At 35.3% G+C, this 24833-nt stretch overlaps 1 protein-coding gene across 1 annotated transcript in view; it reads right to left on the bottom strand.

Annotated features, from left to right (window-relative positions):
- LOC149419841 (uncharacterized) overlaps nt 1-21425 on the bottom strand; it is a 29411-nt gene extending 7986 nt beyond the window's left edge. Inside the window, exons 1-9 of the mRNA XM_089637335.1 lie at nt 20914-21425; nt 18751-18931; nt 18054-18572; nt 16816-16985; nt 15604-15694; nt 15380-15445; nt 11222-11299; nt 9813-10076; nt 4777-4991 (exon numbers count right to left, since the gene is read on the bottom strand). Coding sequence (XP_089493461.1) covers nt 4777-4991; nt 9813-10076; nt 11222-11299; nt 15380-15445; nt 15604-15694; nt 16816-16985; nt 18054-18572; nt 18751-18931; nt 20914-21328 — 1999 coding nt within the window. The 5' untranslated portion in view covers nt 21329-21425. The remainder of the gene's footprint in view (nt 1-4776; nt 4992-9812; nt 10077-11221; nt 11300-15379; nt 15446-15603; nt 15695-16815; nt 16986-18053; nt 18573-18750; nt 18932-20913) is intronic.
- Between the last annotated feature and the right edge of the window lie 3408 nt (nt 21426-24833).

Raw genomic sequence — 24833 nt, 5'->3', positions numbered from 1 at the left:
ATGAATAAAACCAACACTTGTTTTTTTGAATTTAATTCATAATTTATGTGATTTGAAAATTCCTGAAGCAGCATTTCCGTACTTTTTTTCTTTTGAAATCCATATTGGTTGGGATCCAACAAAGAGAAAGATTCTAGATATTTATTAAGTTTTATGGAAATGTATTTTTCAAGTATTTTTTCTAGGGCTGGCAATGCTTATTGGCCTATAATTTTGAATATCTGTATGTTTGCCCCCTTTGTAAATTGGCCTAATGATGCTACTTTTTAGTTCATCTGGTATTACTGCTTGCGATAAAATTAAATTGATAAAGTGTGTTATAACAGGCCCTAAAATATTAATATGTGTCTTAATGTCAAACATTCGAATGTTGTCAATCCCTGGTGACTTTGAATTGTTTAATTTGCTAACAATAATATTGATTTCTTGGCAGGTAGCTCTGGGTAGGTACATACTATGTTGCACTTCATTCGGCCTGACGGTCGATGCTAAATAATCACATTTATGTATCATAGAGTTAACACTATTTGTAAAATATTCAACAAACTTATCTGCTACGGTTTCTTCATTATTCGTATTTAACATATATTTCGAGATTATTTCGTCACAACTACTTTTGGACTTGCGTCCTAATAATTTATTTATTTCATCCCAAGTTTTTTTTGTATTTCCAAAATAATTTTTGAATTTATTGTTAAAAAAGGTAGACTTACATTTAATAATTTCTTTTGTCACCTTATTTCTGAAAGTTTTATATTCCAATTCAAAGAATTGATTGCTAGGAAAATTCTTCCACCTTCTGTAAAATGAATTTTTTTTTTAATGTTTTCTAAGATATTAGAAGTTATCCAAGGTTTTATTGACAGAGGTCTTTTTTGGGTTTATAATTCATAACGATTTTACTCTGTTCATACAAATTCTTAAAGTTGTTTTTAATTTTACTATATAGTATATTGCAATCTTGTTCCTCAAGCAAGGAGTGCCACTTAAAATTATGAATGTTTTTGTCGATTTTGTTTTGCGATAAAAACGAAATTCTTTCCCCGTGTTCTGGGGCTTCTTTCCTTGCACTATATTTAATATTAACTGCAGTTAAAAAGTGATCCGCTATAGTAATATTATTACATACACATGAGGAAAGAGAATCGCTTTGTTTACATCCACTGTTAAATCGGACAAATATGTGGTCTAAACAAGTACGAGTAACTTTTCCTGCTAAAACTGCTTCTCTAGTTACGTCACAAATACATTTGATTAAATAATTATCCGACATTATATTTTCATATGCCATAATAATAGGGTTTTGACAATTTAACAAGTCTAGATTAATATCTCCTATAAGTAAAACATTTTCTTTGGGTCTTATAGTATGCAGAATGGCAGATATTTCATTAAGAAATTGTGGTTGGCTAGAGTTGGGGGGGCGGTATATTGCTATGATGTTTAAAATACTCTTGTTTGGAAGTGTCATAGAGCCAAGCACACATTCAAAATGATTTGTTTCTATTGTTTTCTGTTGAAATGTGAATTCATTTCGAACATATAGCAATATACCTCCTCCAGATTTTTTAGTTCGGCAATAGTTGTAACAATTAAATCCAGGAATATTATACAGACAGACAAGATTCGGTGTTATAGCCGTTTCACATAACATTAACACATGAATATGCTTCCAACAAGTATTTAAGTAGACATTCAAAGTATCCCAGTATTTATAAATCGATCTAACATTCAACTGAACAATATTAATATTTTCCATATTGTAGTTGCTATGAAACTTTAGCCAATCACAGAAATTATGAGTATTTTCGTAATCTACCTCGTCATCTTCTTCAATGTAATTAGACGCCATAATCAATAGTTGCAAAGTCCTTGGCAAGGGCAGCCTTGTAGGCCGGGCAGGAGTCCTTGTCTCCAGTCGGATGTGCAGCGGGCTTCCCAAATCTTGTACAGGTGGCGCAGACAGGCTCGGCGGCGGCTTTTGGGCAGTTTATCCGGGCGTGACCTTCGCCTGCGCAGTGTCCACATCTTTGCTGGTCCTTGCAAAACTTGAAGGAATGTCCGATCATTTGGCACTTGGAGCACACTGTAAGTCCAATGAAGTCACGAACACGGCACACATTCCAGTCCACAAAGACTTTCCCCTGCTCCACCAGCACGTGACGAATGTGGGCAGGAACCTCGAAGACCCGGTGGCAAGTTGATCCAGTTCGAGCGCCAGCAAGGTGACTTAGCTTGCAACTTTTTACTGTCTAAAAATCTAGGCCTGCTTTGTCCTGGGCTCCTGCTAAGGCATTTTTTAGGAAGCACTCGTCCGTTAGGTCACGAGGAACGTTGAAGAAAATCACCCTTGGAAGCCGTTTTGTGGGTAATCGAGCGCTTAGAGTGTCCGAGTTTGCTAGACATGGGGTTTTCAGTATTTTATCCTGATCTTCTTGTGTTGCAGTATGGATTACAACGCCTTTGTTTCGGATACTCCTAATGCCCGTCACACGGATTCCAAGTTCTGATGGTCGTAATGTATCTTTTAGTAGCTGTTTCGTATCGTCGCTATCTTTTGTAGAATCCAGCTTTGGGAAGATGCATACAGCAGGTTTGGGGGTCCCAACGTTAAGTCCTGAGCGGTTGATTGATGGTATCATCTTCTGTGGGCCATTTTTCACAATATCGGCAAACGATAGGCTTGCTTCCGTGGCATCGGCTACTCTACGCATCACTGGTCCTAGATCTGACTCCAACTGCAATATTTTTTCTAACCTGTGTTGGTTTTCTGCTTTTTCAATCACGATCTCTCCCTTTGCCACTATTAATTTGGCATTGACTGTTGCCAGATCAGCTTTGAAGCCCTCTCGTTCCAATAACAGCTGTGAAACTGATCTGAATACAGCGGATACATATGCGCTTATCCGCAGTTGTTGATCCTTTGAGACTCTTGACTGCTTTTCAGCAAGGACATCTTGGAGTGCTCTTAGACTTGCTTCAGTGTCGTTCAGTATCTGGACTGAGGACACTGGGATTTCACTCTCATTTTCAGACACGTCGGAATAGTCCGATGCTCCGTCAGATTCCTCATCTTCAACCACTGGAGAAATCATTTCCGAGGCCTTTTTTTGTGATGGGGACGTAATCTTGTCCAGCATTCTTTTTTTACGCCGATGGCAGCATTCATCAGGCATCGGTGGGATGGACATTTCAATGAGAACAAACACACAATCTTAGGTTGTTTTAAAACTTTCGATAAAAATGTTTAGAATCCGCTAGAATAGTATTATTTTATTACTGTTTTATCAAATAAACTTTTTTGGCACTTAAATTTTCCATATAAATACTGTTTGCACACGAATTCGGAGGTTTTTTTTAGTTTTTTTGCAAGAGCAAAGTGTAAACACGAACTGCTGTCACTGCGATTATTGTTACGATGATTTTGATACTTTGATACTTGCAATATCAAATGAATTAATATTAACAAGCTATGTAGGTACTCGTATTTATGAATTCATCTCGGAGGATAAAAATGGTAGGGAAACAGAGGTGAGAGAAATTATTAGGCAAAAACATAGACATATGAATATTAGTCGGCTGTGCTCGCGTATGGCCTCAAGTGAAATTTGAAAATGTGACGTCATCATTCTTGTGCGAACTATGGTCGAGGCATCATCGGTTCATTTTACGAAATAACACGGCAAAATGTTGACTTGTACTATGAAAACTTGTAAAAATAGATGTGAAAAAGAGAATAAACCCAATTGTCGTATTACATTCCATATATAAGCATTATTTTACTTTATTTTAAGCATATTCACATCGTATAATATGAATCAGTTGTTACTATCACATCGAGAAACGTCTGGACGCGAAACACAAAGCGGTTGGTTGCTGGGAAGTAAATTATGAACATTTATAAAAGTGTCTTAACTAAATACTTAAACTAAATATTCGACTCTGAAAATAGAACCGAATTTTTTTGCCGAATTTGGACTTCGCAAATTTGTTCATAACGTGGCGAGTAATTTGCGCTCCCATGTAAAAATGTCTATTCATTCAAAAGCAGATTTTACTTTTAAGAAGTAAATGGTGATATTATAATGCGAGATGCCTATTTACTGTCAGATTGATTTATTGACGAATCACAGTCAATAAATCAATCTGCTTCACTCCCTTCGTTCTTCAACAGTTGATTTTACCCCTCGCCATTATCTTCTCGTCTATTAATTCCTATGTCTGTGGGCAAAAAGCTAATTTTAGGCACATACATTCAAACATACATATATTTTAATACATTTGTGGGCACACACTCATTGCTTCATCCACATTCAAACATAACATCATAAATATAAAAGTAGGCACACACCTCTCGCTTCATCCACATTCAAACATTACACCAAGCACCACATTTTTACCCATTAGTTGCCTGCAACGGGCAAAAAGCTAGTAAAGTAAATTAAAACACATTACCTTCATGTGTTGTTGTAAGCGTAATTTTAAATAGTATTGATAGACTTTTGAGGTAATAAGCCATGTTGTGCTTCATCCTCCTTGAGACAACGTTTCGTATATATCAATGAGGACAGTTAACTAAATAAAAGTGAAGTTTATTTTTTTGTTTCCTGTGGTCAGTTTCAGATTTTAAATGAAATACCTGAGGCATATGTACGGTAATACCATAAGTGACCGCATTACAAATGTGGATTTCCGGAAAGAATGCAAGGCTGTCGAAAATGTAACAAACAATATTATGAAAGGGACAATAAGATGGTTTAGTTAGTATAATCTTACCAAGGTCTATGATGTAAGGACGCACCCTCTTCCCCCTGGAGCCGTCGTCCCGGGTGAAGGGCACGAGGCGGTACTGCAACGCCGCATGCTGTTTGGACACCGAGGGGTGGTCCAGGGGGATGTCCGCTACTTTGCGGTCGCGCCCCAGCAGGAAGCACGACTGCCGGTGAATGTAAAGGATGGACAAAGCTTTATCGCCTTTGAAGGGGTAGAACCTGCAACAAAATATAGGTTAAATATTATCTACAGTGAAACCCACTTCCCATATAAGAAGTTTGCATGCTGAAGAAGTTTTAGAAAATGGTCCAATTTTTCCCAGATTAGAAGTTTATTTCCATTCCCTTGGGAAACTTGGTAAGAGAGTTTCACTGTATACCAATATACTGTAAAAAAAAAGGATGAAATTTGAGTTTAATGTTTCAAACGGTCTTACTAAAAAAAAGTGGTTAAAATTTTATTCAATTGATAAACGACCATATATGTGAAAACCTTACTAACTGAAACATAAAATAGTTCAGGCAAAGATATACAGTAGAACCCCGTTAATTCGAACCACGATAATTCGAAAAAACGCGTTATTCGAATTTTTCGCCATAAAAATATCCACAGAAAATTTTTTTCATACAAAATGGTTTTTTAATTCGAAATTCGTTAATTCCTAATTCGAAATTTATTTTTCCGCACAAGAAAATTTGTTTGTGTAATTCGAAAAACTTCGTTAAACTGAATTTAAAAGACAGCCGTAAAGGTAAAATGCCGAAAAGTGTATTTTTACGTGGTTATACATCGCCCTAATTAGTATTATTATTTTGTAAATCGGAATCGATTTACACTGGAATGTCGTATTTTTTCCAATTTATTCCGAATATCCGAGTTTGAAGGGCCGAGAAAATTCGTTTTACGCGGAAATATGCCATAGTTTTATGAATTTACACCAAATATCTGAATTCAAAGGGTCGGCTTCGAACGGAATTCGAACGCAAAATTTCAATTTACGCGAAAATACGACATATTTTTACGAATATACTTATAATATCTGAATTCAAAACTCGGCCGCGAAGTTTCGATTTACGCATAAATATATCGCATTTTTACGAATATCTGAATTTCAAAGATCCGGAGCGACGGAAATCGGCTCCGAAATTTCAACTTACGCGGAAATATATCGTATGTTTACTAAATTTACTTCGAATATCTGAGTTAAAAGATTCGGCGCTACGGAAATCGGCCACAAAATTTCTATTTAAAATTTTTTTATTTTTTTATTATTTATTAACATTCAAACCTGCTAAACTACTTATGTAGTTTGTCAGCAGGTACATAATGACAACATTTTTGCAATAACATGGTACAATGGTAAAACAGTATGTGGGTATGTATAATGTTGATGATAAATAAAATTAACAATACATAAATAACAAGTTCGTTAAATTAAAGAATTGTATAAATATAAATATGTGAGAAGCAGTATAAGCCTCATATAACAAAAACAAGCACAAATGAATTTAATATGATCAAATAAATATAATCAAGTGAATATAATCAACAAGTACTTCTATGGTTTTAATATACATAAGGTAATACAAATTTATAACGATTTTCCATTTCCCTAGAATGAGAATTCCAATTAGGAAAACAAGGTCTTCAGCAGTGCATCAATATAAATCCTCAGTGTCTAATAGCCATTTCCTTAGATTATATTTGACTTTGGCTGTAAAAACGTTTATATTTTTAATTGTCATTGGTAGTTTATTAAATATTCTTGGTACAATAAAGTTTAGGGTTCTTTCACCGTATTTATTGGTACATTTCGGGACCACCAGTCCTACATTTTGGGTGAATCTTGTATTATGTTTATGGAAAACTCTTTCCCTATACAAGGAATCAGACAATATAAGATGTTGACTTACAATATTATAAAACAATAATCCTCTGACAGGTAAAACATTCAGAGACTTGTATATTAATTTAGTGTCGTTTCTGTGTGCATTGGTATATTTATGGATTAACAATTTTGTAATGTTTGGATATAACTTATATTAGTTTTACAAGAATGTCCCCAAGAAGTGATTCCATAACGGATTGTGGATTCAGCCAGAGATAGATAGATTAATTTTAAAGTACGTCCAGGCACAAAATATTTTATTTTATAAATTCTACCCACAATAGACCGTAGATACTTACAAACATTAGTAATGTGTACATCCCATTTCATGTGGCAGTCAATAGTAACACCCAAATTTACATAATTTTTGACAAAATCAATGGTTTCACATGAACAGGGCTGTGCAACATTTCTGTGTAAGCAGTCAAAAGTATGTGTATATAACGAAGGGATTAAATTGTATCTGGCGTGTGGTGATCTTATGTGCATAATTTTAGTTTTTTTGGCATTTATTATGAGACCCGCGTCATGAGACCATTTTAGGAGAGCAATAAAATCAAGCTGCATAAGGTTCATTGCAGTAATCAAATCCTCGTGTGATATTACGAGTGCCGTATCGTCTGCGTACACAAAATGTAACGAAAGAAAACAATTTACTCATAATTGAGACGTATATAATATACAGGGTTGGCCCTAAAATTGACCCTTGTGCAACACCTGTTACTTCAAATATCTGAATTTTAAAGGATCGGCCGCGAAATTTCGGTTTACGCATAAATATATCGTATTTTTCGAATATACGAGTTTAAAGGACCGGCCGCGACGTTAATCAGCCGCGAAAATTTGATTTACGCGGAAATGTGTGGTATTTTAGAATAACTGAACTTGGAGGGCCGATCGCGACGGAAATCGGCTGCAAAAATTCGATTTAAACGGGAATAATTGGTATTAATACGAGTTTACTCCAAAGATACCACCCAAATTTGAAGGGGCGGCCGAGGAACTCGATTTTCGCCTTTTTTTTTTTTTGTTCATAAATTTAGAATTACGTGGGAATTCGTTAATTCGAAATTTGATTTTTGATGTCCGCTGGATTTCGAATTAACAAGGTTCTACTGTATATATAAGATACATACATTGCTTATCCAGCCAAAGTTTATTTGTTGTGTAAACTTTACGAGGGTAATAAAGTTTCCAACCTCAACATAAACAACCTCAACCGAATATGTATTAGATGGCAGCACTTGTCAACAAAAGTTGGGGGAATTTGTTTGCGCATGCTTAATAAGGAACTCAAAATTTCAGCCATTTTGGAAGCGCAGTTGTTGTTTAACAGTCAGTTTAGTGAGTCGATGGGAGTGTTTTTATGAAAGCGGACAAAATCGAGTATCGAGCTGTCATTATATTTTAGTTTTTTAAAGGCAATATGCCTAAGAAAATAAAACACAAATTGGAAGCTGTATATGGGGACTCACCATCATTTACAGACTTGAAATTTTGGGCAGCTGAATTTAAACGTTGCCGTACCAGCTTGGGTGACTTTGAAAGTTTGGGACAGCCAAAAACTGCAACCACCAGCGAAACATTGCTCGAGTTCACCAAATGGTGCTGAAGAACTGTTGAATTAAGTTTAGAGAGATAGCAGACAAGAGGCTATAAGAATTCTGGAAATGGGATGAGAAAGCTGTCCGCACACTGGGTACACTTGACTGCTTACTCTGGACCAAAAAACGTATTCGGATGAACATTTGCGAAGCTCTGTTGGCGCAGTTTAGGCTCAAAAATCAGAGTTTTGGCACCGATTAATTACTATAGATAAAAATTTAGATACATCATTAAAACCCAGAAACAAAAACAGTCAAAACCATGGACTGCAAAAGAAGAATCGGCTCCAAAAAAGCCGAAAAGGGAAAAACTATTACAGGAGCATTCTACGTGAGATTACTTGGAATGTGACGTTGCCGATCTTCCGCCGACGGAAGATCGGTGCGCGGAGGACGGAGCAGACGCGAGAGTCGGCGGTCCGCCACGGAGCGAACGACCGATCTTCCGCGTAGTGTGCCCGCTATTTGTAATTTATATGCAATTACATGTATTGGCGTTAGGGGCCGTTCAAGTATTACGTAAGCAGATTTATTACAATTATTTACCCCCTCTTCCCCCTTGTCACCAAAAGTAAGCAAAGCTCTTACCCCCCCCCCCTCCCATGCTTACGTAAAAATTGATACCTATATGCATTTTTCTGTTAATGTATTCTGTTTTTTTATTGATTCATAAGCGAAAGAGGATCAACGGTAACACAAATATTAACTTGCTTTGATTTGCTTACAACACGTCAAATCGTCAATCGTACTGAAACGAAACAATAGATTGATGGAAGAAATTTTGACAAGTGAGTAGCGCGCAGTAATTCCCCCATTCGCTTCTAAGCGAGTACCTAAACGTATTAATTATTTGTGGGAATCCCCGAATATGTATTCGGTTTTCAAATATAGACAATGTGTGGGTTGCCAATGTGTAAAAAAAAAATAACTACTGCTGAGCAGTGCTGACGTAATCACTATCTCGACCCCCCCACCCCCCCATGTCATAAAAAATAAGCAAAGCAAAGACCCCCCTGCCCCCCTATAGTGCTTACATAATACTTGAACGGCCCCTTACGTCGCGAAAGATCCGCGACGCAATTTCCGTCAAGTGTGGCGCTGGCCTTAAGGTTTAAAAATTGCAATATTTTAATTGCAAAAGGGTTGATAAAAAGCTTAAGACAAACATTTTTAATTAAAAGTTCGAAAAATTTCAGGGAGTTAAAAATTCAAAGAGCACAGTCCTTTTATTTAAGGATTTTTCAAGATAACTGTCACTTTACTTTTTATCTCGTTCACACAGTTAAAAATTATAATAATAATTCCTAGGAATAAATAACCAAAAAAAAATCAGACATTTCGTCACTGTAGACCACAATATTTATTTTAAACATAGAAAAGGAACAGTTCACTATTCTAGACCATTTTAAGGAACCAACGGTTTTTCCATTCATGATTGAATTTAACAATAATTATATTTAGGTATAAATAACTCTAGACCCCTGATTGTTCCTGTTAACAAATGAAAAGGTACAATTGGAAACATTTGTATAAATATTGCTGCATACCTCCATCGCCTCTTGGGTTGCCTGGCCTCGGGAGGCTCGGTATACTTGAGCACCACCCCGTTGACCGTGTTCCTGTCCTCGGTCAGCTTGCCCGACAACCCAAAGTTGGGCTTGTCTCTGTCACCAGCCGGCTTGTCGTCCTCATCGGGTTTATCGCCGGCACTGCGCTTCCCCCACTCGTGCTTGCCGTCGTCACGCTCGGGGCTGACGCGGGAGCGGGACGGGCGGCTACGTGCCGTGGCGCCTGATTCCTCTCTGTCTTCCCTGGAGGAAATAAGAATACATAGGATACAGTGCTACCATCATAATGAACTGTCTTTTTTACAAGGTGTTCTACAATGTATTCACCATGTAAAAACAAAATTAAGTGTATATACATTTTTTTTACACTCTAATATATTGGACAGCTCAGTAATTTGTGATTGTATAGGTAGTTAGACAGGAGTTGTTGGGGTGATCAACGCATTCCTAACAGTGGCGGTCTGTGAAAAATACAATACATTAATGATGTTGTAGCTTAAGAAAATTCTTTATTTTTTCAAAATTAAAATTTTTTGTATGAAGATTTTTTAGTTTTGGGTTGCAGTGCTTCCCCAAACTGAAAGAATCCTTTAAAATCTTTATGGAAAAAATAGAAATTAAGAATTTTTTTTTCAGTTACAACATCAATAATAATGTTGTATTTTTCAATCTTACCTCTCTAGCTCAATGAAAAGCCACGGACCGCTACTGATACTACTAGGTGCATAATTTTGCATATTGGTACATATATTATGACACTTTCGACAGCTATGTCCTTGCCAAACGTCACTCAGAAAAAGCCTTTTGTCTTGATTATGCCTACTTATTGTTATAAGCATTAAAGGGATAATAAGTGTATACAATCATCGATTTTGAATATTGGCACAGTTGTTACAGTTATTTTTTTTTGTTATTTTCATAATTTTTCTGGAATTTTCTTATCTGAAGTAAAAATCCAATTTGAAACATGTTGTAAGCGAGCAATGTATCTGTGTGAGTAAAGTGTTCGACTCAACTCTGATTGCGATACCTATAATGTGTGTTACAAAAAGTTTTGCGAGCGAACATTTACCGTTGCAAACCCAGTAACCGAGTTCTAGGCGTCACGAGTCATACGGTTTCAGTTAGCAGATGAGAATGCTGCATTATGTAATGTGTATTGGGAGACAAACCAAGTCGCAATACCATTTAAAACTAAACATAAAAACGGTGAAATGAAAGCGTTTGTAATTTGTAGATCAACGCAACTATTTTCTTTAGCAATGTCATTTCCATGAAAGCTTCGAAACATCACAAAATACAATAAGACACCACTTATTAGAGCTTAGAACCGTAACATTTATATAATGCTTGTAAAAGTAATAAGCTGTAATTCTGATGGTACAAACCTTTTGTATTCGGTCCTGGGTGGCTTTTCCTTGCTGCCCAGTCTTCGTGAATCAGACCTCCTCTCCTGTTTAATGTCCCTGAATAAAACAGAAAGGTCAGTAATGCAGCCAGCGGACAAGGAAAAGGTCCACTAACAATCCGTGCAATCTCTATCACATTATTGTTAATTCATATATCAAAAGTCTCTGATTCTCAATGTTCACATATATTGAGTTGGAAGATTTTACACGCAGACATACATTATATCAAATTCAAGATAATATTGGTAGTTTGATATTTGTAAAACATCCCGGATTAGTAATAAGTATTTGTTAGATTCATAGTTTTAAAACATTTATTTTTTTATCAAATGTGATTTATAAGACATACACTAAATTAAACCATAAAAATTTTAAGCCGTGCGTTCAATTTCTCAGAAACAAAAGATTTTTCAATGCTTTTTGGAGACTAATAAAAAGTGATTAAATTAGAATAATTAATTCCCAGAGAGCGGTTATTTGACGATCACAAGAAATTGGACACAGTAAATCTGGGACTTGGAATCACAACTTTACCACTGTCAAGTGTTTAAATTTAGCGTTGCAGTCATAAAACAGCGTACATGTATCTTCCTAATGCGATATCGAATAATAAAAGAGATTTACAAAACCTTTTCACTATAAAAATACATACTTATAGTTCTCACCCTCCTCCATTGAGCCACAGAGCCTCGTACAAGGAAAGGCGAAATATAACGCTGTGCATACTTTGCATCTACCCAATATCGTGGATAATTCAATACCGTATTAAGTTATGCAGTCTAAATTTCAATCATTTCATGCTCTCAAACATTTGAAAATAATTTCCAATGATGGAGTTACCATTCGCCAGTCAAGTACTTCACTCTACCAACTATGCTCCGTGATTAGTAAACTCGGTGACCTCTCTGCCGTGATGATAAACCCTTCATCCCATCACGGAGTAGTGGCTAATTCTACACATTGTTTTCCTTTTCAAGTCATCACTTTGACTTGATCTTCACTTCAGTTTCCAGTGCCGGTTGTTGGCATTTCACTAGGAAAGTTATTGAAATTTGTAATTAGTCATTTTGTCTATAATTGTAAAACAGCGGTTTGCCGTGACAAAATAGATGTTAAAGTGTAAAGCAGCATTGGTTTATTTCCATTCCAATTCTGCTGTATACAGAAGTTACAAACATTCCATATTTATTCACAGATCTCATTCATTTTGCTAAATTGTATCTTAGTGGTTCCATTTCCTGGCTGTTTTCTGCTTGCAGTTCCTGTAATTTGATGATGATGAAGCCATTGTCAGTTTTGTAGATTTGTTCACTTCCCTGCCAGTAGTATATTTTTAACATTGCTCTTGTTTAATATACACACTATATCACCAAACTGTATTTACTGCAAGAACATTGTTACAGTGCAGTTCTGTCATTTGATGGTTTAGTACATCCCTGGATGAATCATTATTCACCACTTCTAACAATGTTACTCCAATGTATGTTTGCACTTTCTCTACATTGTAAAGTTCAAATCATCTGACATTTCTCTTCATTGTAAAGTTGAAATCATTTGAGGGTTCTCTTAATTGCAAAGTTAAAATCTTCCGACGTTTCTCTTCATGGCAAAGTTAAAATCATCCAACGTTTCTCTTCATTGCAAAGTTAAAATCATCCGACGTTTCTCTTCATTGCAAAGTTAAAATCATCCGACGTTTCTCTTCATTGTAAAGTTGAAATCATTGGGAGTTTCTCTTCATTGTAGAGTTGAAATCATTTGAAATTTCACTAAAGTATAATTTTTTTTTTTTTTCAAGGCAAGCTTGTTTTAAATCTTGTGATTTTCAGTTCTAGCGTTTTTCTTGAAATGTTTCGTCTTTGAAACCAATTTAAATATATTTGTATGCAGTATGTTCCTCATTCATTTTCTTTAATTTCTTATTGCAGTGTTTTTCTAATCAGATTCTACAAACTTTTTATTCTATTTTTCAGCCAACATAATCCTGTGTGAAATTCGCCAGAATGACAATTTACTAGTTGTTTCTGAAGGTACGGGTACCCTTGGAAATGTTGAGTTCAAACCCACCGCATTGTTAACTTATCGCCACAATATCTTTGCTTTTATACAATCAACCAATATCAAAAATATGGAAATAATATTGACTCAATGCAGGGTGATATTCTGAAGTCTCGTAGTCTCAACTTGATGATTTGCCTCATTGTGATTTCTATGAGTAATGTGGGTTGATCAAATGCTGTTTTTCTGTTCAATTCTATTTTTTCAATCTGTTCATCTTGTTAATACATCAGATGTTCTTTAGAGTTTTTATTTGCCTAGAGGTATACAATGCAAAATCTTTAGAAGAGTAGATGAAAGCACGTCCAAATCATAAATCAGTCAATTCGTGCAGTACTATAAAGATGACAAATGCTCTAGGCTGTTGTAATGTCTAGTTGCGCTAGTATCTCCAGCATCATTTTTGTATTTTATCTTAAATGCAGAGCAGTAGAAATTGAATCCCTTGAAGAATGTAGTCACTTGTTAGAATGTGTAATTAAAAATCAAAACGCCAACACACAAATGTCTTCCTCTTTGAAGATTACTTTGATAATGATGTTAATTTGAAGATGTTCCATTCAATGCAGTAAGTTCAGTAGTTTATTAATTGTTTCATTTTATCCTTTAAAGATGGCCTTTCTCCAATGCGCAAGAGTAATCATTATTTGCCAATCTATTTTATTTAAAATGTGTCAATGTCGATCTAAAATGTGGTTATTTTTAGAGATTGTAGGTCCTAAAGATAATAATAGATGTAAATTTATCTTTTGCAAATTGCTATCACATTAGGTGCATTTCTATCTTTTTGCATTCCTGAAAAGTTCATTTAAACTGATTGAACTGAGTTCGTAGAATGGCAATTATTTGTCAATCCACATCGGGCCGACGTCATTCTTATATTTTTAATTGTGTTCAAACGATTCAGTATATTTCTAATCGTGATCAAACGATTCAGTATATTTTTAATCGTGTTCAAACGGTTCAGTATATTTTTGTTAATTCGGTTGAAAATGTGATTTTTCACTAAATCTGTCCTATATAAAATATCCACTATTTGGTGGAAGTATTGCAACCTTTGATAATGCTTCATAAGTTGGGATGACTTAGACTTGGCACCTAATTCTTATTCCAGTTTTCCATAGTTCACAACTCATCACAACTCATCTCAACTGCCTCAGATCTGTTCTCGGACGAGTTCTGTTCTCATATTGGTGAGATACTGTTTTCTTTTCTGATTCTTTGAAGACAAGTCCATTAAAGTAGCTCTGTTACCCACAGAAGGTTGGAGGCATTAGACGTGTAATAAATATCTGGACACCAAATCTGTTACGGATAATATTTCTTATAAATGACAATATCCATTTCGGTGAGAGTTTGGGGACACTGTAAAACAAATAAAAATGTATTTAGCTCGCTTTCCTATATCGGGTAACATAAAAATGGCAGTGTGTTGCCAGAAGCTGAAAGCAAATTTAGTTGTCTTTTATTCATTAATGTTTATAACTCTTTATTTAAAAAATGAATAAACAAACAATAATTTTATTTAATGTCATTTATAGTTTTGATAATGTAACAGGTAACTTGTAAAGCAAGGCCTTGAATATTAATTTTATAAGCTGTGCAGAAACAACAAAGTTGTGATAGTGAATTTTGCGATGACTAAAATTAATACGGGAGAATTTTCAAGTTAATTGGAAATTTACAAAGCAGATTTTAAAAAATATCAAAAGCAAAATTGTGAATTAACTTTTGCCATCACAGAATTTCCAAAAGGGTTAATGTTTAGTTTGCTTATTCTACAGATAAAAGAATGTCTAAAAGACTATAATAATTATAAATTACCCGTAAACAAAATAATAAGAATATAGTACAAGGAGTGTTTATTTAACAGTTTTGAAAACAATGTGGTTAGTGTTAATGTAGAATATATGATTTACTTGCCAATAGCAAATGTATCCACCTACTAGAGCCCCATTGCTGACTTTTAAAGAACATAACAACCGCCTTCTATAGGCCAGAGCCTTGGTAACAGGTGACACGGTGAGATTATCTGAACGTGTGCAATACAACCAAACCTACAAACATGTGGATACGTACCGGGTGGAGGAAGCCGAGTGCTCTCTCTTCACGGCCGGTTTCCTGTCATTGCCATCAAGCCTTCTCCTGAAAGAAACAAAAATAAATTTATTACTTACCCAGCAATATCATCCGCCAATCAAAAAAACTGCTTTAAATGAACAATAAATTGTACTCAATTGTACCCAGCAATATCATCCGCCAATCAAAAAAACTGCTTTAAATGAACAATAAATTGTACTCACGTGTTTTGATTTCCAGCTGAATAATCCCCCTTATCTTGGAATCTATTATTGCCTCTTTCATTTCCTCTGTCATTTCTGGGATTGTGATAATCTTGAAAATAAATAAATATTAAAAGTTAAATATGATTGGAAATTTACTTAGTAGAACCCCTTTAATTCCAACCCCAATGATTCGAAAAAATACATTTTTCAATTTTCACCAAAAAAAATTCCCAGAAATTTATTTTCATACGAAATGGTTTTTAAATCGAAATTCGTTAATTCGTAATTTATTTTTTGAAGCGCACGTAAATGGGTTTGTGTAATTTGAAAAAATACAATTTTTATCAGTGCTTGAAAATTTGTTTGTATAATTCAAAAACTTCGATCTTTGTTTATGCATGAAAATCTATTTCTATAATTTGAAAAAATTATCATGTGATTAGATATCGTCCGAGTTGACATTGCATTTGGGTTCCATTCAAGCGTAGTGTGTTCAATTCCTCGGATGGCTAAGTCCTCCATCACAACACAAGCAACATTTTCCGCTTACTGTGGTAATGGTAGTAGATTTTCAAATATTGTCAGGTTATTCGTAACCCTGAAATGTTTATCTTTCTTCAAAAAAAAAAAATATTATTATTTTGTAAACTTGGATCGATTTACACTGGAATGTCGTATTTTTTCTAATTTATTTTGAATATCCGAGTTTGAAGGGGCAGCCTAAGCGTAATCTGTCGAGAAAATTCGATTTACGTGGAAATAAATTATTTTTACGAATTTACATCAAATGTCTGAATTTCAAGGCCAAGACGGTAATCGACATGCTGTATTTTTACGAAGATCTTAATTTTCAGGGCCAGCTGTGGCGGAAAAAAGCTGCCAAATTTCGATTTATGAGGAAATATACGGTATTTTTACGAATTTACTTTGAATGTCTGAATTTAAAGGGTCGGCCGCGGCGGAAATCGGCAGCGAAATTTCGATTTACGCGGAAATAAGTTGTATTATTACTAATTTACTCTGAAGTTTCTACCCGAATTTGATAGGATTTTTAGTTTTTGTTTCTTAAGATTTCGAATTATGTGGGAATTCATTCAATTCAAAATTAGATTTTTAATGTCCTGTGGATTTCATATGAACGGTTTATCTATCACCAGAAAGTAACAAAAAACATAATTTAATTATGTATTGCACATTAGAAGAAGCTAGCCACAGAAATAAGGGACTTACCATTGTTCTTTTCATATCCTCCGTCTTGTCTTTGATTATTGTCCCGCTGATAGTTTTGTCCTTGGTAATTATTTCCTCGTCTATTATTGTATCCCTCCGGCCTATCTTGGGATCCCTGGTAATGGTTATCCCTGCTGCCACGGTAGTTTGGATTTGATTGTCCACCGTATCTAAGGGAAAATTATTTTAAACCTCAACATCATTAATGAATAACTTACAGAAGGAATTTTTAGAAGGAAGTAATTTTTCTATGGTAAACTTAAAATGGATTGTTCACAGAATTTGAATAATTCATCAAATTTCAAGGATTAAATTCAAGTTCGGTGAAAGTTCTAGTTAAGTTTTGTAATCATTTCAGATATGTTTAACAACTGGCCAATAATGATGTAATAACAGAACTTGAATAGAACCTTCACAATATCTTTTATGATTTTTTTTATTACATGTATGTAGTTGTACGCCACCACTTGATTCGAACGGCATTCTAGAAGTTTCGGCTTTTTCCAAACAAGCTTCTTGGATGTTCTTTTATTTTTTAATTTTAGTTTGGCAATATCTACATAGCAACCAAAATGTTCGAGAAGTTTCTTCATCTTATAAAAGCGACAGCATGAAGGATCTCGTCAGTCAGTCAGTCATCAATCCGGTTCCAGCGCCTCTGACCAGCGCTTCATCCACGCACCATGACCACCACGAGGACATGCAGCATCCTCACTGGTCTACGCAGCTCCCGCTCAACCGCCTACAAGGTCCACCGCACCTTCGGCCTTCCCGTCAGCACTGGAGTACTGATTGCCAAGATCGCCAGTGCCTGACAGTCAACGAGTCCGGTCACCAGCGCCCGGCGTCGACTCACTGACCCGCGCTTGACCAGCCATCACAGCCTGCATCCGGAGAATACTACATCTGTCCTACGTCAACTCACATCACGGCTACCTGACTCACGAATAAACACTGTGACCTTCACGACACGTCTTTCATTTCGTGCCTCCTCATTAGATCCCCAAATGTATATAATTTCTATTTAAAGTTTTTTTTAAAGTAAGTGTGATAATAACTGTATTAATTGCTTTTTTTATATTTTGTATTTATGTTATACTTTTGTTTTAAATTTATTTTATGATCTTTATGTAAAAGCCCAGTAGGGCATTGACAAATAAATAAATAACTTGAATTAGATGAATTCTTCAAATTCTGTGAAACAAGCTGTCCTTAATAATCAACTCTGAATGACTAACCTTTCTTCCCTTTGTTCATCGTTTTGATATTTATTTCCTCCATTTCTGTCAAAGTTCTGTCTGTTTTCACCGTAGCGATTGTAGTTATTGTCGGGGAATTTCTGAGGGTATTCTCTGAGTTTGTCATCTTTTGGTCGGTCATCTCTAGGTCGGTCATCTCTCGGTCGCACATCCCTTTGGCGAACATCTCTCGGCTGGTCATCTCTGGGCAGTCGGATGTCCTCTTTGGAGCGAGGGTCCCTGACCCGGTCTTCTTTGGGTCTATCTTCCCTTGGTTTGGCGTCTCTATTTTTATCATAATATTCATCAGGGCGGGATTTTCCTGCTTCATACGGTCTCTCTCTCGGTGGGGCGGGATATTTGTCCTTCTGGCTGGTTCTGGGGGCGTCCTTGTAATATGGGCCCAGGGGCTCTGCGCTCTTCTTAGAGAGGAGCTGGGCTGCAAGCTGTGGTCGCGGTGGGTGGTGCTTCACACGCTGACGTTCAAGTATATCTTTGATTTCAGGACGACCTTTGTATCTGGAATCAAAATACATTAATTGCCATATGTATAACTAAAGCCCTACTATATCACTATCTATTATGAAAATAATATTGAACTAATCAATGAACAAAAAAATATTTTCAATATCTTTATCACAAGCGTTCTATGTTATATCCTTCGACTCCTGAAAATAAATAAATATAAAAGTCTTACACAGAATTGTGATCGGTTTCTTCTCTTCTAGCAGGCCTCTTCCTAGGTTGATCCTCTTCAGAGGAAACAATGTTCTCCACACTGGATTGGCGCTGCTCCTTGCCCATGCAGACACTCTTCATCTTGTGACTTGTGGTGGCTCTTGGAACTACTAGCCTTTCGCTGCTTACAGAGGCTTTTTCTGAGAACAAAAGATATGTTCGGGTCAGTCTTCCGAATGTGTTCCGCGAGTTTTCATGTTAAGTATTTACTATATTATCAGCAAAATTGGCTTTATGTTATGGAATTCCTAAATAACCAATTAAGTGTCATTTTAAAAATACTGGAGTAATTTAGGTAATCAGTCCACAGAAGTGATTTTTGGACCACAAAATAGTAATAATTATTTCGGAAAGTTGTAAAGATTTTCAAATGAAACTATAAACTTAGTTAGTTATTTAGTAATTAATGCCACAACTTAAAGCCACTTATGCTAGTAATATAGTTAATATTTAACATAAAAAAATCGCGCTAACATTTTAGACCTGCTCGGGGAAATGATCCGTTTAATTTTTTTTATATCACTTTGTGATAAGAAGATTACATTTTTGTTAGATAATATAAGAATTGCATAAAACGTAGGTGTATCATACGTATCCAGACCTCCAGAATTTTTCAAGAGAATTCATATTTACGCAAAAATCACAAGAACACTCAAACCCCGAAACCGCTTGATACCGTGTCGCCGACACAATTGTAAATCTTTACATCATAATTACTCAATCAAATGATGTGCTATATGTGATTAATCAAGATAATTACATAGCAATATAATAGCAGAACCTGAAACACATCTGAAAATAACCATCCACCACCTCACTCGGAGCCACCAACCTACGAAATGACCACTGCTAGGGAAGCGACTCAGTATTTACATAGAACCCCCTCCACTACTCCCCGGATGGAATTCCATGATGGCCGCCGTCTTCAACCAATCACAGCCCAGCATGTCCCATTGAATTTCTGATCAAACAATGATTACAAATTCAAATGTGACTAATTGTGATATCATCAGACTCAATTTACGGAAAAATGATGCAAAAATATAACTACGGAATAAATATCAACACCAAGAAATGATTATATGCTAACATAATAACATGAAAAATTATACCTGAATATATTTGTTACTATTTGGGAAATGTTCAAACCAAAGATATTTAACTTCAAACCCAATATGAAAATTTGTATAATTTATTATAAAATAAATAAACGAGACTGGGGGAGGTGGTTTTGGTGGATTGAACTGACTTGGTTAAAGGTATCATATTAATATATAACTTTCCTCTCAACAAGATAATTGCAGAGAGGACAAATACCTAACCATTTTACTCCTCACTAAAGAGGATAGAACGCCTCCGAGAGGGCTCGATTTGAAAACGTTCTATAAATAGAGAATCAAATTCGATACAAAGTCAGTTCAACAACTACCTCTGAAAGGGAATCCTCTCTCCTGAAAAATCATCTCCAAGTCTCCAAAGTCTCAAGAAATATTTTCAAGTGTTTTTATTCAGTATTAAATTCAGTTTTTGCCAGTAATAAATTCTTTTCGTCAGCTCAGATCTGGAAATAAATTCCTCTCTGATTGTGGCTTTAAACTCCACCACAAACTTCTGCAACATCTACCAAGACTGAAAACGCTTACAAGTGTACCCAGCTACCTTCGTATCTACAGTTATTGTACGGACGGTATATTGTCTCGTACAGTAGGTACATTATGAATTCAAGCAATCAATAATCATTAACATTACTGAATCAATATACCATAATGTATCGGGTAAAAAGAATTGTCATTTTTAGTAGGATGACCTTGAACAGTCTTTACATTGCTACTTTTATGCCGGCGAGTGGAGGATTAAAGTATTAACATATAGAATTAAATAAAATTGTTAAAACAGGATATTCTAAAACATCAATTCGAAGGATGTTTCGCTGTAGTAATAAAACTCTTTGAACATAATTTTTAACTGTTGTATAAAGTTTGAATTGGTAGCATTATGTTATTCCAGGTAGACAAAACAGATAAAGTTACCCTTCCTTCGATAGGTCGAATGAAGCGTTCATAAAATAAACACGGTTGTTTATTTATAAATCTGTGCATATTTCTGGAATCGCTATACAAACCTGGATATACATCGCGGTCAGAATCGTGCCGGCGTTTTTTGGAATGTTTTCCAGAATGCCGGTGCTTGTGCTTATGCCTCTTCTTCACAACAACTGGACTATCTTCCTCGCTTTCATCGCTGCTGGCCTCCGAGTCACTTTCACTATCATCGGAACTGGCATCCTTGCGTTTCTTTTTGGAATGCTTGCGTTTCTTTTTCTTATGCTTCCTCTTCTTGTGAGCCTCTTTATCGCTAGCATCTGAGTCGGATTCAGAACTAGATTCTCGTTTTTTCCTTCGTTTCTTTGACTTTTTGGAGACCTCTTCGTCGCTTGATTCGAACATGTCAGAATCCGATTTTTCCTGCGGCCAGGATTGAGCAGGTTCATCTGACTCCTCCTCACTGTAAACCTTACGAGAACGCTTGGTTTTCATTTTGTTTGCACGATAAATCCCTAAACTTGTACCACTTTTCACTAATCGGAAAGATCCAACTTCAAAACGGCTTTCAATGAACTCACCAACTCACGATCAGAAACATATCAGAAATAGAATAAAAGATGGCTGACGAAAATGCGAAATAAACATCATAGACAATTTAATATTATTTAAAATGACACCCACACTAAAATATTATTTATTTATTAGTTTATTTATCAACTTTCATCGTTCAACTAAAAACTTGATAAACTCTGTTGAAGGGCCATTTACACATGTCGATTAGCTTTCAAGTGTCATTCAACTTCGACTTGATCAACTAAAATCGCTCTGTGTGAATGGCGTATAACTTGATGTCCAGGAAAAACCGATATCGACACCGCATTTGATGTTAGTGGTTTATTTCTGCATTTTATTGAGCGTGTGCTGTCTATGCATGGTCACACTCTTTTACACAGCGATGCCATATCCAAAAAATTAAAAACTATGTTTCAGAGGTAAAAAATATATTTTTTAAATAAAATTCATCACGATTTGAAGAATAAAAAAAAGATAATTATTCGGGATCGCTGGTCACGGCTAATACGAAATATTTTTAAATAAAACCTTTTGATTTACCTTAATTACTGTAAAAGGAAACTGACAGCATTTGGGAAATTTTTGCATTTTAATTTTAATTACGTAAAACGAAAATTCGCTTTCGTAATATGGGATGGCAGCCAAAATATTTATTATTGATAACATTTTCTTATATATCATTGATGTATTATACGAGATTGGCCCCTTCTAGCTAAATTCATTTTAAAAATGACCCCACATAGCGGACGTCACAAATATGGAGATGAACTTAACAACCCAACTGTGTTTAAACTCCTTGTACAAGCGTTCAAACTCGTAAGCGAAACCACGGAGAATTTGTTGTCAGAGGTGTTGTAATATGGACATAAAGCCAAAAAGTAACACTTACAGCAAATTTTTTGTGCTGAATAAGGGCTGAATCAGGAAAAGAATTGATAAATAAAACAAAATGATTTTAATTTATTTTATTTGTGTTTTGAATTCTATACAAGTCCTATAAAACCAAAAACGTTTACATTTTTATTATTGTTCATAGGTTTTTTTTTTAATTTGCCATAGTATTTATATGGAATGGTATACAGGGTGTATCGGCACGTACCCGACAAACTTTAACCAGCTATTCCTTAGCACATTTGGAGTAAAAATGTTATGGGCACTTTGCTGTCCGGTAACATTTTTTTATTAAAAAATTTACTATTCATATTTTCACCACATGTCACCAATGTTTTATCCTTTGTCAAAGTTTGAAAACCCGTCTGGCAATATATTGTTCGAGTTTCGTTGAATAATGTACGTACGTACCTACGTTGGCGCGCTTTTACAATCATAACGAAATGGCACGGCACCATTCGTCTCATTTTTAACTATTATTATTTAGTGTGTACGAAAGAGCGAGGACACTTTTTGACACACTTGCTAATAACAGCTGTTGAACACGAGAAACCATTCCAATGACAGTGACGGAGTGTGGATTTTTGATTTTTTTGTTTGTTTATAGTTGAAAAAAAATGTTACCGGACAGCAAAGTGCCCATAACATTTTTTACTCCAAATGTGCTAAGGAATAGCTGGTTAAAGTTTGTCGGGTACGTGCCGATACACCCTGTATAATTATTGAAGAAAGCAATCACTTTGTAACTTGACATCATTTTATTTTATTTGGTTTTATGCCCAGACGGGCTTTTGCACGCATTTTAAAACAGAATATATCTAGTAAGCTATCGAAAATTATACAAAATAATTAAAGCCGATTAATATAAAATAATATTAATAAAAAAAAATTTTTAACAGCAACATAAAAATTATAGAGACTAGAACAGCAATACGTATCATTAAATAATTATACTACTATCATTAAATTAAAAGTTATTTTGTCTTCAAGCATTTTGTAAGAATTAAGACATTGTGTCAACTAGTTTTGGTCAGCTAGTTTCTGAACCTTCTTCATGATAGCATTATTTAAAACTAAATGACTTTAATTCAATATAATGTAAGATTAACATAAAGAGAGAGATAAATCATATAATGTTGCGTGTTCACAAGCGAGCTGAACCACGACTTATTAAGAAATATTAGGTTGCTTCGTTCCTTTCCCATAATTCGTAGTTCGGCTCGCGTTCCGGTTCGCAAATGAATAAGCAGCAATGAGCTTCAGAGAGCGTATTGGTGAGGGGGGGTAAGAGGGGGTGTGGAGGTTACATGATTACAATACATACTTATTTATTTATTTACGCCCGTTAAATAGGATTTTACGTATTATTTACAGCATTCACGCACATCGGTTGTTGCAATTCTGGTAGAGGAACAACCGGCTTGTCGATTACAGAAGAAGTTTCAACAGAATCGAGAACCAGTCCTGTTCGAGAAGAAACAATGACGGTATCTCTTTTCGCAGGACCTGTGGCCATGGTGGACAGCGACTGTCCGATATCAGCCTGAAAACAACAACATTATCAATTAAAACCTGATCAATCCATAATTAACTTGCTTAAATTTTCAAACAAAAATCAAACAAAATAATTACCGGAAAAACAGGCAAAGCTTTGCAGTCTACACGTCAGAGGCTGCTTGCAGTTAGATAAATATATTTGGGGGGGGGAAATGATTACAGCAAACGCGGTTTCCTGCTGATGGTATTATACCCTGTTATGAATCCGGATTGCTTCTAACCATTTCTCCATTTCTTCCGGTTTGTGGGGAAACCTAAGCGAAAATACACATAAAATAAATAAATTTATTAATAAAAATAATAACATTCCAGAGGTTTGTGATTAAATGACGCAATTTTATTTATATCAATTCTTCTGCAAAAAATCGAAAAGGCGAAGCAGATATTACCCGATAATACAACCCTGATTAGTAAAATGCACGGACCAAATAAATCACACCCTTGAGTTGTCGCGCGTGTCAATGCGTGTCAACGCTAGACGACTAATACATCAATAATTATCACGCGTTGGTTGCGTGATATTCGTATGCTAACCACGTGATAATAATTAACATGAATCACCCTATTGGTGGATTCACTTGGGGGTGTATTATTCATATGACGTCGCAAAATTTTGCCAGAAATAACTAATCTCGTTGAATTTTTCACATTTGTTAATACACTGCCCTCAAGCAAGTTACTTATATTTTTTTTGTATTCAGATAGCTGATTACATTTTCTTAAATAAAGTCCGCAGTAGGTACAATCTAAAATATTTGGAACTGGGTTATTTTTGTGAATGAAAAAATGAACTTAGAATTTAACGTGCCAAAAATGCTCAACATGTTACTCATTAATATAAAAAATTGCAATTCTACAAATAGATTGAGATATATGCTGAAACAATGGTTACTAAATAGATATAGTTTATATTAATTTAGATGTGTTAATTGTATAGTTATAATATTATGTGTGTATGTATGTAATTGATCATCAA

Source organism: Hesperophylax consimilis, chromosome 11, assembly GCF_061612785.1.
Source record: "Hesperophylax consimilis isolate HC1 chromosome 11, BYU_Hcon_1.0, whole genome shotgun sequence".
Lineage (NCBI taxonomy): Eukaryota > Metazoa > Arthropoda > Insecta > Trichoptera > Limnephilidae > Hesperophylax > Hesperophylax consimilis.
The sequence above is the reverse complement of the archived record's forward strand: the minus strand, read 5'-3'. Positions and strand labels throughout refer to the sequence as shown.